We start from the raw sequence: 14,896 nt of genomic DNA, 5'->3' as shown, positions 1-14,896 counted from the left end.
TGCATTATTTGTTAACCCTTATTTAAAAATATTCCATTGTCAAACTTCTTTATATCCAACATTAATGCTTCTTGCAATAATGGTTTCTTTTTATTATAAATGTATAGGAATGTTTTCAGTAGATGTTTCTTTATCATTGATACTAATTTTTATTCATATGACTTCTTTCGATTCATCTCAATTTAATTTATAATATTTTTACTTTTTTTCGTATTTTTTTTTGTAACTCATCTTAGTAATTAAAACTATTAATGAATTGTAATGAAAATAAGGATTATTTCTTATAAAAAGGTTTGAACATGATTTGTCTTCATCTATTAAGTAAGAGGATTGATTTTTTGAAAACAACTTTTCAATTAAAATTAAATTTTAGTAATGATGTTAATCCTTCAATAAGTAGAATGATTTTAATTTTAAATTGTTAGACAAAAATACTCTCTTCATTCAAATTTAATAATCATTTGATAATTTTTATATAGAATAATAATCTGCATTGATAAAATTTTCATATAACATTCTTTTAAAAATATTTTTATTTTCAGTTTAATTTAGGAATTAATAGAAATTATTTTTATTTTTCAAAATATAGCGGTTTTAAATTGGAATTTTCTTAGTTCATGATATTTTTTATAATGACTTTTAAGAATAATAATATAATTTACTTAAGTTAATTGTTATTAATAAGAGCATAGCATAAGACATTCAAAGATTAAGTTAGAACTATTACAGTTTCTTTAAGTTAAAACTTTCTTAATTATAGCATACATGAAAAAATTTGCTTTTCTACAAAACTAACACTACTCTAATTTTTTTTTCTAATAGATAAGTTAAAATAAAAGAACCTCTAATTCCTTTACATTTTAGAATGAACTTTTTTATATTCGATACATATAAATTATAAATAGAGTTATTAAAAAAATATCAATAACAAGTTAAGTCTTATTGTTTTGATAATGACTCTTCTGATAAATCATTAAAATCAAACACTCTTAGTTTTTTCTTATCAAATAATTCTGGTTTTTGGTATATTTGTTGTAAGGTTTTATAACCAAGGGTTAGGATTTCATTTTTAGTGAGTATCTTCTGGTTATAAGTAATATAAAAATCTCCACTTATTCCACCATGTTCTTCAATAAAATTATGAACAAAACAGCATTCATTTAATGCTGCAAGATCCTGAAGAAAATGAAATAGCTCAAATCTTCTTTCAAAATTTAGTCTTGGAGTTTTTTGATTAATTCCATTAGAAGATGATTCACTTCGTTGTTGAAGAATCCTTTTTTTAATTATTGAATAAGTATCAATAATATCACCATCTATTGTTTGTATTCTTTTCACTTTAGGAAATAACAAAGTTTTTGATGGTATTTTATTAGGAAAAGAAATAGTAAATTTGAAGCATTTAGACATCAAAGAAAGTAAAGTAGCAGTCAAGCATGAATGGTTATCAGACAATTTATATTGTCTTCTTTTATCGCTTTTTTTCATAATGAAATATTTTAAAAAAATTGTCTAAAAAAATGAAAAAATCAGCAATATCTCTTTATTGAGGAATAAAAAAAATAAATTTTTTAAGTAAGACTTTAAATGAAATAAATATATGATAAATATATTCTATATTCTCCTCTGCAAAAGTGTCATTATTAATTTATGTCAATGAGTATTCGATTGTTTATCAATGTTTGAACATATTATGATTATTTTAGATAATTAATTTCCATTTCTTAAATACTTAACTTATTAAGTTCTTTATATATCTTTAATGTTGTTCTAACTAATTTTATATAACTTTTATAAGATAATTCTGATGAGTATGCATTTTCATAGTCTTTCATCTCCTTTATTAATATTTCTGTTTTTTGCATTTCTGAACATTATTATTAATACTGCTTCTTATTACAATAATGGTTATTGAAATTATAACGTTAATTTGGTTAATTAAAATAATAAAAACAAATAGAATATTTAATTGAATTAAGTTAGTTAGATAATTACATACATCATTTAATTTTATTAAATTGAATAACCTTGAATCTAATTAAGAATATTCTATTGTTTATTTTTAGTAGTATTTTGATAAATATAGCTTTGTTGTGTCATTAATTTGAGCTTAGTTAATTTTATCATATTTAGGGAGATAAATAAAACCATAAACTAATGTTACTTATTTTCTATCCTTTAAATAAAACAAAGTTATTTTTAAGCTTTTATCTTTAATAATTTCTCATTATAAAATTTGGGACTTCATTCTTTTTTTAATAACCCTTCTACCTTTGTTATTACTCCTCCATTTTATTTAATAATTTTAAATGATTTACTTTATTCCTTTGTTGGAAGTTTAAAAACCTCTTTATGTTTATATTTTATTGAAATTATTTGTTTAAAGTATATTTATTCCACTCATTTTTATGGAAAAAAATTTTTTATTAATCTAGTGAAGTGTTTTAATAAAGGAGAAATATTTGTTAGTATTTTGTAATTTTTTTTCATAACATCATTTTCGTTCTTTGGGATTTATCCTGTTATTCTTATTGAGTATATTTTTTGAATTTTAAGTTATTTATCCTTTGAACTTTTTTCCTTCTAAAAATACTTTTTATTGATGTCTAAAAAAAAGATATAAATTGTGATATTAACACCTTAATTTACCACTCATTTCATTTTTATTTTTCATCTTTCTCATTGAATTTGTTCATGGATTTTTATTTACTTTTCAATTGGTTTAGTAAAGATTGACTGAAAATTACATGGTATATAATTCTTTGTAATATAGCATGGCTCTGACTTCAACCCTGATTGGTCAGCACCATAATTAATACCTTCAATCATTGAGCTTTGAATGGTATATTCATTTTCTATTTCTAATAAACGTTCTATAATATTATCTAAATTTCCTTTTCTAGAAAAATATTCTTCTTCAATCAATCCTGGATTAATATTAGGAAAACTTGCCATCAAACATTCTATTTCATTTTGCCTCATAAACTGGCTCATTCAGACTCATTTTTTTGCTGTTTTAATGTATTTAAGTGTTAGACATAATCACATGTCTTTTAATCAAATAACAATCTCGGTATTTTATGTTTTGACATACTCTAGAATTTCGTTAAAATCTCATTTTTTAAGGTGTTTAAATTTTTTCATTCACAAAAATCTCACAACTTTGAAATAAACCATATCTTTCTAATATAAAAACTATTCAATATAAAAGTAAAAAATACTTAACCAAAGAATCTTCAACAAACGAATCAATAAAATTATGTCAATTTCACCTCATGATTCTTTCGTTCCTCAATACCCCCTTTCTCCCGGTTCATCACAATCTACGTCATCATCTCCATTACCATCAAACCGTTTAGTATATACTAAAAAACAAAGGAAACAATACACAATCACTAAAAAAAGAGAAGTGTGGACTGATGCTGAACATGCTAAATTTGTTGAAGGTCTTGCTCTCTTTCATAAAGACTGGAAAAAAATTAAAGAATATATTGGAACGAAAACAGTTGTTCAAATTAGAAGTCATGCACAAAAGTACTTTCTTAAATTAAATAAAACAGCACCACCACAACCATTTACCTTAGCTCCATTAAAAAATTTTTCAGTCCAACAAAGTATAATAAAAAGTAATAGTTGTCCTCCTTCACCTCAGTTTCAGGACCACATTGGAGACTCTACAACTGGTTTATCTTCGGCGTTCTCTCCTGTGAGGAATTGTACTGATTATATTCAAATAGATGGAATTCTTGGTTTGTTATTTTGTTATTTAATTACTTTGGATTTATGTTATTAATTATTCATAGAAAAACCACATCCTCAATATTCTACACGCACCTCTCCTTCGTTTACTTATTCATCTTTTTCATCTAATTGGATGAAACCTTCTTTTTAGAGAAAGTAAGGAAATTGTATTGCTAGTTCATTCATTTTTAAGGTTTCTTTCAGTATAAAATATATATGTAATTTTGTTATTTCTTTTTTTAAATAATGTTTGAAGAATAATGCAATCCATTTCAATTACCAAAAGTACATTTGTCTATGATTAAGTTATTTTGCTTTTGTTTTATACAATAGGATTAATCTTTCATTTTTATTTTTGGATTTTTAAATATAAAATTAAATAAGTAGTTAATAACTGATAAAGATTCAATCCTATAAAGAATCTAGTGATATTGTTAAAATTATTATCAATTTTATTATTTATTATCGATTTTAACTTGTTAATAAATACTTAAATATTACAAATATTAAGAAAACAAACCTTTTCTTCCTTCTAATCTTCTTAATGTCAAGGTATAATATTGAAGAAAAACTTTAACAATCTTTTATCAGTAATACAATAAAATAATATCATGTAAATGTATTTTATTTAATATTTTAACGTCAGTATGTTTTAGAGTAATAAATTGAAAAAATGACTGTTATGATAGTCTAATATAAAAATTTTGATAGTCGTTATTATCATTATTTTTCAATACCAGTAATTTTTATGAACAATATAATTGTTGAATTGAAAAATATCATTTTTATAGAATTTAAAAATGACCAAACAAAAAATAGTATATAGATTATAAGAAGTTATTGTTTGTTTGGTTCAACTCTTCATTTCTTTATGTTCTAATTAATAAAATTACTTAATATATTTATATAATTAACTCTAATATAAAATTATTTGAAAGAAAATATTCTTATGGATGAATACCAGATAATATATACTTAGTTTTGGTTCTACTTTGTATTAACTAAAAATATTTTTTTTTCTCTTTTGAAATATATTATTAGAGAATGATGTTGATTAATAATGAATAATGATAACCAGAAAGTTGTTTATTTTAATCAAAGAATTATTTGTTAGTATTAATAATCAAATTTGAAGAAAGAAGTAAGAAAAAAAAAAAGAAGAACTTAAAAAAAAACAAAAATCAACGAACTAAAAAAATTATAATATTACAATGAAAATAACCTTAATTTTTGGGATTTTAATAGTAGTAATGGCAGTACCAATTCACATATGTACTGACCATCTTCAAGCCGTTGAGGACTCAATCTTATCAGCAGAAACACACATTTCTGATACAGAAGATATTGAAAAAGAAACACTTGACGATATTGATTCAGCATTTGGTGATATCCGTAATTCAATTTGTAAAGCTGACTTTGTTAGAACAGCACACATCATCGAAGTTTTAAAAGAAAAGTTATTACGTATTAGACAAATAAAATCTAAATGGGTTAAGGTACTTCAAAACACTGTTAATGCTTTACCACCACATTTACAACATAAAATATTATTTAAAAATAAGATCGAGAATCGTATGAGAATGAATCCTGATGTTTGTTTATTATAGTAAATTAATAGAAAAATATATTAAAAAATAGTTTATTTCTATTGCAGATATTCCATCAATTCCTGTATATGAAGGAATGCCAAAATACGCACCAGTAATAACAAAAATTGCAGACGGTATGATGGAAGAAATTGAAGATATTAAAACTGATGAACAACTTATTTCACTTCAAGAACGATATGAAAAAGTACAATTTAAATCTAAAGAATCACATTTAAAGACACAAAAAGTATTAGAAGGAATTGATGCTATTATGGTATCAATCCGATTAGGAAGAGTTTGTTATATTTTTACAAATAACAATTAAAACAATAACATAATTAATAGATTGGAACAGAAAGTGCATCAACAAATTATAACAAATTATTTAATTTATTAAAAAAAACAACAGAAGAAGAAAAGAAATATGTTTCAGAAATAAATTCATTAAGAAAACAAATATTTGATAGAAAGAGAAGTATATTACAATCCATTTTAGATAAAGGAAGAGTTATTCAAAAAGATATGGTTCAAAATAGAATAAAATTCTTAAAAAAAATGAGTTCAAAATATTCTAATAATAAATTAAAAGAAACAACTCAACGACTTAATTCATTAATCAGTGGTATTCAAAAACAATGGAAACAATTACAAGAACAAAAAACTCGTTCTAAATAATTTAGAGATTTTTATTTTGTTCTTTTTTTTTTATTTTTTAAGAATTTTAATGAAAGATACAAAAAATGAACATTTATCAATTTGCTTTCTTTTGATCTAATTAATTCTTTAATAAATGACTTTCTTTCTTTTAACATTACTTACTCTTTCTTTTGCTATTGAAAGAAAACCAGTTATCCTTGTTCCTGGTCTTATGTCTACTATTCTTGAATCAAAAATTGATGTTGATAATAATTATCAACCATTTCCACAAAAATGTAGTAGACATAAAGATTGGTTTAGAAGTTGGGTTACTGTGAAAGACGCTATTTCATTTACTGATGATTGTTATTTATGGTATTTACATGGGGTATGGAACCCTATTACAAATAAATTAGAAAATATTCCTGGTATTTCTATTAGAATTCCTCAATTTGGAAATACCTATGCAATAGACACCCTTTGTCCAATTCCAATTGTAAAAAGATTAACACATGCATTCCATGGATTAATTCAACATTTGAAAAAACAAGGATATGTTGAATTATTTGATCTTTTTGGTGCTGGATATGATTGGAGATCAAATGATGTTTCTGATGAATATCTTAAATCTGTTAAAGATTTTATTGTATCTGGATATGAAAATACAAAAAGAAAAGCTGTGATTATATCACATTCTATGGGTGCTTTTATTACTTATAAATTGCTAGATTATCTGGGAAAAGAATTTTGCGATACTTATATTGATAAATGGATTCCTTTAAGTGCTCCATTCCTTGGTTCTGGTCTTGCTATCAAAGAACTACTTGTTGGTGAAAATATTGGATTACCAATTAATGAAAAATTAGCTCGTGACTTAGGAAGATCAATTCAATCAATTATTTCTCTTTCTCCAAATCCAGATTATTGGAGTAATGAACCTTTAATAGTATTTAAAAAAAGTGGTAAACAATTCTTTGCAAAAGATCTTGTTGATGCTTATAATATGTTTGATGAAATGAAAGACAAAGCAGAGTATATTTTAACTAATTCCATTCGAGCATACTATGAAAAATACAATTGGACAATTCCTTTTGGTGTTGAAACTCATTGTGGATATTCACTTGGATATGAAACACCTTATAGAATTGAGTTTGAAGGAGATTCATTCGACAGTAAATACAAAGTAATATTTTCTGATGGTGACAAATTAGTCAATGAAGAGTCTCTCAAGGCATGTTCTCTTTTCACTCCAAACGTAACTTTCCTTGGTAAATACAGACATTTAAAATTACTTGAAACTCAAAAGTTATATGACTTTATTGATCCATTAATTCATTAATTTCATAAAATTTAATATTTTTATTAAATAATACTTTTTATTTCAAATAAATTATCTTCATTGAATTATGTAGAGATATAATATATAATATCTTACTATAAATAATGAGTGTGTGGATTGTTAGAAATTTTAATCAGATGATTATTTAAATGAGAAGATGAAATTTTATAATTTTTAAGTATGAAGAAAAGATGAAAAAATAAAAGAAAAAAATTTAATATCTAAAAAAAAATAGAAAGAATAGCTATGACAACAAAACATTATACAAGGGCTGGTCCACAATTCCAAGCTGTTATTCCTACACAAAAATACTTTGCTGGATCAAGACCTACCTTTGCTAGATGTGTTAATAAAGCCAAATGTGATGGATTAACTCGTTCTGATGTTGCAGAGACTGCTGGGATATTAATTTATAGATGTGATGCATTACCATCTGAAAAAATTGATGAGTATATGGCTAAGGCTGAAGCCATGACACCTCCTTATGTAAAATTTGATAAAACAGAAGCTCTTCAATTACTCCATAATAACAATTATATTATTGAAGATGCATTAATTCAGTTAAGGGTTAATATGATGAACCAAAATCGGTATAACGAAAACTATTATTTAGAGCAAATGAACTTTAATCATTTTAATTAAGTGTAATTGAGTAATATAGTTTAATTTTAAAGAAGAAGAATATTTATGAATAAAAAAAATTATAACAAATCAATTTAAAAAAAAGAAAAAACACATAACTAAATGTTAAAAAATGTTAAATTAATTGATAATAGGAAAGTCAATCCTTTAACAAATAAAATTTAAGCGTATGTTGATGATAATTGTCTTAGACGATCAACAGATTTCTTAATAATGTCAATAGTGTAATCAATTTCTTCTTCAGTGTTAAAACGAGATAAGGATAAACGAATACCAGTATGAGATAAGTCTTCACCAAATTTCATTGCTTTAAATGTTGGATTAGCTTGAAGTGATTCAGAAGCACAAGCACTACCAGTAGAAGCGGCAATACCATGTTTATTAAGATCCCATAACATAGCCTCACCTTCAACACCTTTAAAAGCAACTAGAATAGTATTAGGGACTCTTAATTCTGGTTTACCAACAATAGTAACATCAGGAATAGTTCTAAGAGCAGCTTCGAGTTTATCTCTTAATTTTCTAACATAAGTATTTTCAATATTAATGTCATGGGTTGCTTTCTTTAATGCTACAGCCATTCCAACAACACTTGGTGTATCAATTGTACCAGACCTTAAACCACCCATTTGTTCTCCACCATGTAATAAGGGTGTAATTGGTTTACCTGCTCTAATGAATAAAGCACCAACACCTTTTGGTCCATGGAATTTATGAGCAGTAAAAGTTAAATAATCAACAGGAACATCTTTAACACTAACTTTAATTTTTCCCATAGCTTGAGTTGCATCAGAATGGAAAAGTGCACCATGATCATGTGCAATTTTACATAATTCTTCAACTGGCATAATTAAACCCGTTTCATTATTTACCCACATACAACTAACTAAAGCAGTTTTATCATCAATTAATCTTTCTAAATCTTTAGGATCAACAACACCATCTTCATTTACAGGCATTTTAATAACCTCAATACCTCTTTCTTTTAAATACTTCTCAGATTCACTAATTGATGGATGTTCAATTTGAGAAACAATAATTTTATTTCTCCCTTTCATTGTTTCATAACGTGCTAACATAGTCTTTAATACAGTATTATTTCCTTCTGTAGAATTAGCAGTAATTAAAACAGTATCATCATCACTTGCACCAATACATTCATAAATAATATCTAATGAATCTGAAAGTGCTTTTCTAGCTTTTTGACCAAATGCATGAAGTGAATTTGGATTACCATAGATTTCACTAAAATATGGAAGCATACTATTTAACACTTCTGGATCAACCATAGTAGTAGCATTATTATCAAGATAAACTGATTTTGTACTTTGCATGAATATAAAGTGAATTTAATTAGTTCTTTAATATAGACAATCAAAATTCTTTCAACTCTCTTCTTTCTTTGATAATTTTGTTTAAGGGACTTAAACGAAGTGCTTAGTCAGCAAAATTTGGTAACAAGGGTTTATAATATTTTGTTTCTAATTATCATTTGTATTGGTTTTTCTTTTTTTTTTATCTTCGTTGGTCCATAATCCTTTTTTTTCTTTAGTTAAAACCTCACTTTACTACTTTATTGTCCATCATTCTTTTTATTAACAGAACACTCTCTTATTATCGTTATTCTTTCTTTTCAAATTGGGTATTCGCACTTGAAATATCTCATTATTTAAATGTCAAATAATTTTAAGATATACTTCAAAAATAGACTAACTTCTTTTATTTTTTATTTTTTTTAATTTTTTTAAATTTCTTAAAGATAAAAATAAAAAGAATAAATTTTCTTTTTTTTCTATAAAATGTATTTGGAGATATAATATTTGAACCATTCTTCATAATTCGATTGTTTGTTTATTTACTATTCTATTTTTAGATATCTAAAAACTTCTAAAGGAGTATTACTTTTTTTGATGGTGTAACTGAAAATAATCACTCTTCAAATCTAATGCAAGAACAACGAACTAATTCTTATTCTTATTCATCATTAGGTAATGAAGAAGAGACACTCTTCTCAGATGAAGATATTTTTTCAGATAATGAAGTTAAGTCAATTTTGTATCATCTTCCTTTTGATGGGTTTATTATAGTTAATCCAAATCAAAGGATATATACAAATGAACCTTCACGTTGCGAAAATGCAATGTTTAAACATAGGCTTTAATTAAAAGCAGAAAACAAAAACAGTTTTCTTCTTCTTTAAAGGAAACTAACAGTTTTATTAAAGACTGCTTCTTATTTAAAAATAGAAAAGTTAGTTATTGATTAGGTGTTTCTTATTGATAAGGTTTTTTGTTTTTTTGTTGATTATTGTTTTTAATAAAGTTAACGTTCAATTGTTAAAAATTAACTTTTTTATGAATATCTAAAATAATTAATAAATTTCTCTTGAAATTTCAAAAAAATTTGAAGAATTTTTAAATCAGTCAATGATGATTGGTTGTTTTATAATAATGGGGTATTTTCTGAATATTTTTACAATATGTTATTTCATTACATTTCAGTCAATGATTTATTTAATAAAAATAATTATAACTAAATAACAAACAATTCTAAAATAATAAATTGTTATTAATAGTCATAGACTTTGGTTCAGTTACAAAATTTTCGAGTAAAAAAAAATAAAAGTAGTAATTTTTTTATAAAATTTTTTTAATTTTCTAAACTAATCCTAATTATAAAAAGATTAAGTTAATTTTTTTGTTCATTATAAATCCATAGTCATTTTATCTGTTAAATTTTTATTGTATTTAGTGCCATTATATTTTTACCATTGGTAAAGACATTTCTTAAAATAGTAAATAATCTTTCATTATTAAGTAATATTGCTATGAACAAATATTTCTTGTATTTCTTTATTTATTGTCCATTTAACTGTCTGAAATATTCATGAAGATATTAATTGTAATTGTGATTTTCCTTATTCTATTTGTTGTATTTTCTTTTAGTTTAATGTTTACAATAATTGTATGTATTAATGTCATTTTTGTATGCATTGAATTTAAAATCATGCTATTAGTCATTTGTTGTGCCTGTTTTATATTTAGATGAATACTCCATAAATTTCATATGTTTTGAGTATTATTTTTTATTCATGTCTTTCCTCTTGTCTTTTTTGAAGTTACTATTATATTAAATTCAATGTTATCTATTTCAATTCTTGATTTACTAGTGTTTTAACTAGTGTTATGGAGATTACTCAGTAAGATAGAACTTACTCAACATCATCATTTTATGATATTTCTTATCTATATAATTAAATTTAGAATATTTGAAAATCAATCCAAATATTTTGAATTATAAAAAAAACTAAATGAGTTTAATAATTTTTAGCAATATTATTAAAAGAAACAAATATAAAACTCAATATAATTTTAATTTATAATCAAATAGAAAATATTAGAAAATATGTCAATATAACAATAAATTTATTTTTAAAATACAACAAAATTGTAAAATAATTTGGTATTTTTTCTACTTGTTGGTTGTTAATTTTATTACACAACAGAAATTCTTCAAAGACTGATATATTCCAAAGTCAATTTATAAAAATAAAGAATCAATAAAAGTGCTATTTGATACTATAAAAAAATAATGACTATGAACAAAATAAGTGCTAAATCTAATTAAACTACAAAAATATTATTTTAAATTTTGTATGTTATACAATTAAACAAATTGAGTGTAGTTTTAACGGAAAATAAAAGTAGTATTTAAATAGTTTATTAGTAAAAATTAATTAGAATTAATGAATATAACATTATAAGAATAATTAATAAAACAAATAAAAAAATAATAATATTTAATGAAATAGTTTAGTAAATAGTTTTTAAATTAATTAATAATAATAAAAAGAAAAATAAATAATTGTTAATTGAGTTATTTATTAAGTATTTGTTTGATAAATTATGTGAACGAAATTAGAAAAATGAACAGAGAAGATTTATATTATAATTTCTTCTCTAATGAAGGTTTAGTTAAAGGTTTTTTCATTGGGTAATGAATACAAAGTTCTGTTGAAGTTAATGAAGAGATAAAATCAATATCTTCTCTACATTTATCACATATAAAAACTCTTCCACAATTTTTACAGTAAATACCACCTTTATTAAATTTTTTATTACATTTATAACAAGTGTGAGTATTAGTTTCTGTTGAAAGAATTGCAGTCCAATTATGATATGGGTATTTTGTTCCTACACTACTAAACTTACCATCTTCATCACAAATAATACAAACCCATTCTTTTTTCTCAGAGGTTGATGATTCATTTATAGTTTTAAAGACAGGAATTATGTCAATTAAAGGTTTTGTAGTGATATGATGTTCAGTAACAAGTTCTAGTTTTTCACTATCATAAATTTTAATGTCCCCTGTTTTTTGTAATATCCAGACTTGATTTCCAATAAGTTTTATTTTTTCTATTGGAGCAGAAATAACTTTTTTAACATTTTGTGATTGAATATCAACAATATAAATATTATCTTTCATAACAACCCATACTGAGTCATATGCTCTTATCACTTGAATAATTTCATTCTTTGAAATTCCTTTTACTATACTTGTTTTTCTTTTCTTATCTGGATCATATATATGTAATCCTGCAAATGTACCAATCCATAAAGAATCATCAACTAATGCTGCTGTTCGAATATCACTTTGTAATTGTAATTTTTTTTCTTTCTTTTTATCATGTTTAATATCTATTTCAACATAGTTTTTGTCTTCTGTAAATCCAATAACTTTTCTTCCTACACTTTCTAAATGAGTTATAGGACCTTCACTTTCTAAATGATATTCATTTTTCTTACTACCATCATTGCTATTATAACATTCAATAACACTGTTTGTTTTACCAATATATACTTTTCCATTACAATAAATAATAGCACAAATATTTCCTTCTATTTCAAGACTTTGTATTGGTTTTTCATTAATATTATTAAATACATGAATAATACTTTTATTATTAGTTGGCTTAATACATGCCCAAATATCTTTTCCTGTCCAACAAAGTAATCTATATAAGTTATTTTCTTCTTTTATATTAATTCCTTTTTTTGTATCTTCTTCAAATGTTGGTTGAGATAATTGTTTGGCTAATAAAGAATAGTCTTGATATTTTGGTATTACACTTACGGCTGTTGCTCTTCTTCTTCTTAGCCATTGGTTATTCATTACATTTGTTGCAGCTGATGTATTAGAACTTGAAACAAAACTTAATTTATTAATACTTTTCTTTAGTGTTGTTGTTGGTTTAACTTTACAGTATTTTGCATTAAATTGAGTTATTTCAATAAGTACATCATGATAAACTTTTAAATGAGGAGCTTCTCGTTTAAGGTATGTAGCAAAGAAACATTTATTTGAAACATTACTATATATTTCACTATAATCCTTAATTGCTTGAATTGAAGGTATTTGTGATGTTTTAATAAATGAATTAAATGTATTTTTTAATTTAGCAGTACATTGTGCTTGTACATGAGTAAACATATATGGGTTAAATGCATTTTGTTCTTGTAACAAAGCAAATTCTTCGTAGGTTGTTTGGTCAAACATTCCTTGTGGTTTAAAAGTAGTTATTCTACTAATAATATCAATAGCATCTTCTTTAAAAGAGTTTGATTCATTAGATTCTCCTTTAATACTAATACTATTCTTTTTTGAATGCTTTAAGTTAGAGATAATTGTATTTAATTCATCAACCTTTCCTTGTAAAGTTAATTTTTCTTTACGTAATTCAATAACTTCTTTTTTAATATTTTCTGTTGATTTAATTTGCTTATTAAGATCTTCATTTATTGATTTTAATGAATATAACTCACTTTTACTTGTCATTAAATTCTTTTCAAGAACTTCAATTTGGAGTTTTAAATCTTGTTTTTGTTGGTCAACATTCTTTTTAATAACTTCTGCTGAAACAACTTGATTTTTTTCTAATTTAAAGACTATTGATACTTCAAGTTCATTTAGATTTATTTTACCGGTACTATTTTCTAATTGTCCTAATCGCTTATATAAAGATGCTAGATCTTCTTTATCTTTAACACTTTCTTCTGCAAGTTTTCTTTTTTCTTCTCCTAAGTCTTTCATGTCATTAACCATAGTTTTGATTGCATCTGCTGCTTTAATTAATTTCCCATCTTTTTCTTTTATCCTATTTTTTAATTCTTTATTATCCATTTGAAGTGTAATAATTTGTTTTTCCATTTGACTTTGTGTTGTTTCTAATAATTGTTTATATTGTCGAATTTGTACTTGCATTGCATCAACTATTTCTTGCATTTGTTCCATAGAATCATTTGACGTTTCAGAGTTTTGACTTGATTGACTTGAATAAGAAGACTGACTTGAATAACTTTCAGTTTGACTTGAAACGAAACTATCTTCTTCTGTACGTTCACTATTATCATCATCCTTTGAATTTTCCAAAGAATTTGTCCCTTCTTTGATCTTTTTTTGAAGAGGTGGACTTTGGTTTGTTGGTGTTTGTTGTGGTTGTATTGTTGTCATCTTTTGTTTGTTTTATTTTTCTCATTTTCAAGTTAAAAACATTTAGTTTTGTTTTATTTATTTTTTTTTTCTTATTGACTTATTACTAGAGTATAAAATTCTGGGAATTTATCGATTTCTTAATTCTTCTAGATAATTTACTTAAATCATTTATTTTCTTTTAAAAAATTGAAACGTCTCAATATTTTTCTTGTACCAAAATAAAATCAAAACACAGTAGAGTCGTTTGTGCTAATTTTATGACTCAAACTATTGACCAATTCCCAAATACTTCTTTCATTTTTGGAACATCAAAAAAGACTTGTGAAATAGAAACCCAATGTGGAAATATTCACATTCCTGCTTTCCCAAAAATTCAAGCAGTCATTATAAACAACTTTTTGTATGATAAAAGTGCTATGGAGAATATTGGTTCTCAGTTTTACAAATCATTGAT

General features: G+C 24.2%; 7 protein-coding genes across 7 annotated transcripts; 4 read left to right on the top strand and 3 right to left on the bottom strand.

Moving 5' to 3' along the window:
• Positions 1–939: 939 nt before the first annotated feature.
• On the bottom strand, positions 940–1,488 carry ENU1_075670 (hypothetical protein; the record flags this gene model as incomplete). Its single annotated transcript, XM_008858536.1, has 1 exon — positions 940–1,488. The coding sequence occupies one exon, from the start codon at positions 1,486–1,488 to the stop codon at positions 940–942; it is 549 nt and encodes a 182-aa protein (XP_008856758.1).
• A 1,771-nt stretch (positions 1,489–3,259) lies between these two features.
• On the top strand, positions 3,260–3,793 carry ENU1_075660 (Myb family DNA-binding protein, SHAQKYF family protein; the record flags this gene model as incomplete). The annotated part of the gene is made up of 1 exon (XM_008858535.1): positions 3,260–3,793. One exon carries the CDS (start codon positions 3,260–3,262, stop codon positions 3,791–3,793), a length of 534 nt encoding a protein of 177 aa, XP_008856757.1.
• A 1,159-nt stretch (positions 3,794–4,952) lies between these two features.
• On the top strand, positions 4,953–6,005 carry ENU1_075650 (hypothetical protein; the record flags this gene model as incomplete). The annotated part of the gene is made up of 3 exons (XM_008858534.1): positions 4,953–5,333; positions 5,380–5,625; positions 5,676–6,005. The coding sequence occupies 3 exons, from the start codon at positions 4,953–4,955 to the stop codon at positions 6,003–6,005; spliced, it is 957 nt and encodes a 318-aa protein (XP_008856756.1).
• A 115-nt stretch (positions 6,006–6,120) lies between these two features.
• Positions 6,121–7,305, top strand: ENU1_075640 (lecithin:cholesterol acyltransferase domain containing protein; the record flags this gene model as incomplete). The annotated part of the gene is made up of 1 exon (XM_008858533.1): positions 6,121–7,305. One exon carries the CDS (start codon positions 6,121–6,123, stop codon positions 7,303–7,305), a length of 1,185 nt encoding a protein of 394 aa, XP_008856755.1.
• Positions 7,306–7,551: 246 nt separating this feature from the next.
• On the top strand, positions 7,552–7,947 carry ENU1_075630 (hypothetical protein; the record flags this gene model as incomplete). Its single annotated transcript, XM_008858532.1, has 1 exon — positions 7,552–7,947. The coding sequence occupies one exon, from the start codon at positions 7,552–7,554 to the stop codon at positions 7,945–7,947; it is 396 nt and encodes a 131-aa protein (XP_008856754.1).
• Positions 7,948–8,108: 161 nt separating this feature from the next.
• ENU1_075620 (cysteine desulfurase, putative) lies at positions 8,109–9,281 on the bottom strand (the record flags this gene model as incomplete). Its single annotated transcript, XM_008858531.1, has 1 exon — positions 8,109–9,281. One exon carries the CDS (start codon positions 9,279–9,281, stop codon positions 8,109–8,111), a length of 1,173 nt encoding a protein of 390 aa, XP_008856753.1.
• A 2,611-nt stretch (positions 9,282–11,892) lies between these two features.
• Positions 11,893–14,460, bottom strand: ENU1_075610 (hypothetical protein; the record flags this gene model as incomplete). The annotated part of the gene is made up of 1 exon (XM_008858530.1): positions 11,893–14,460. One exon carries the CDS (start codon positions 14,458–14,460, stop codon positions 11,893–11,895), a length of 2,568 nt encoding a protein of 855 aa, XP_008856752.1.
• Between the last annotated feature and the right edge of the window lie 436 nt (positions 14,461–14,896).

This window comes from Entamoeba nuttalli (genome assembly GCF_000257125.1).
Source record: "Entamoeba nuttalli P19 unplaced genomic scaffold asmbl_3635, whole genome shotgun sequence".
NCBI classification, from domain to species: domain Eukaryota; phylum Evosea; order Mastigamoebida; family Endamoebidae; genus Entamoeba; species Entamoeba nuttalli.
The sequence above is the reverse complement of the archived record's forward strand: the minus strand, read 5'-3'. Positions and strand labels throughout refer to the sequence as shown.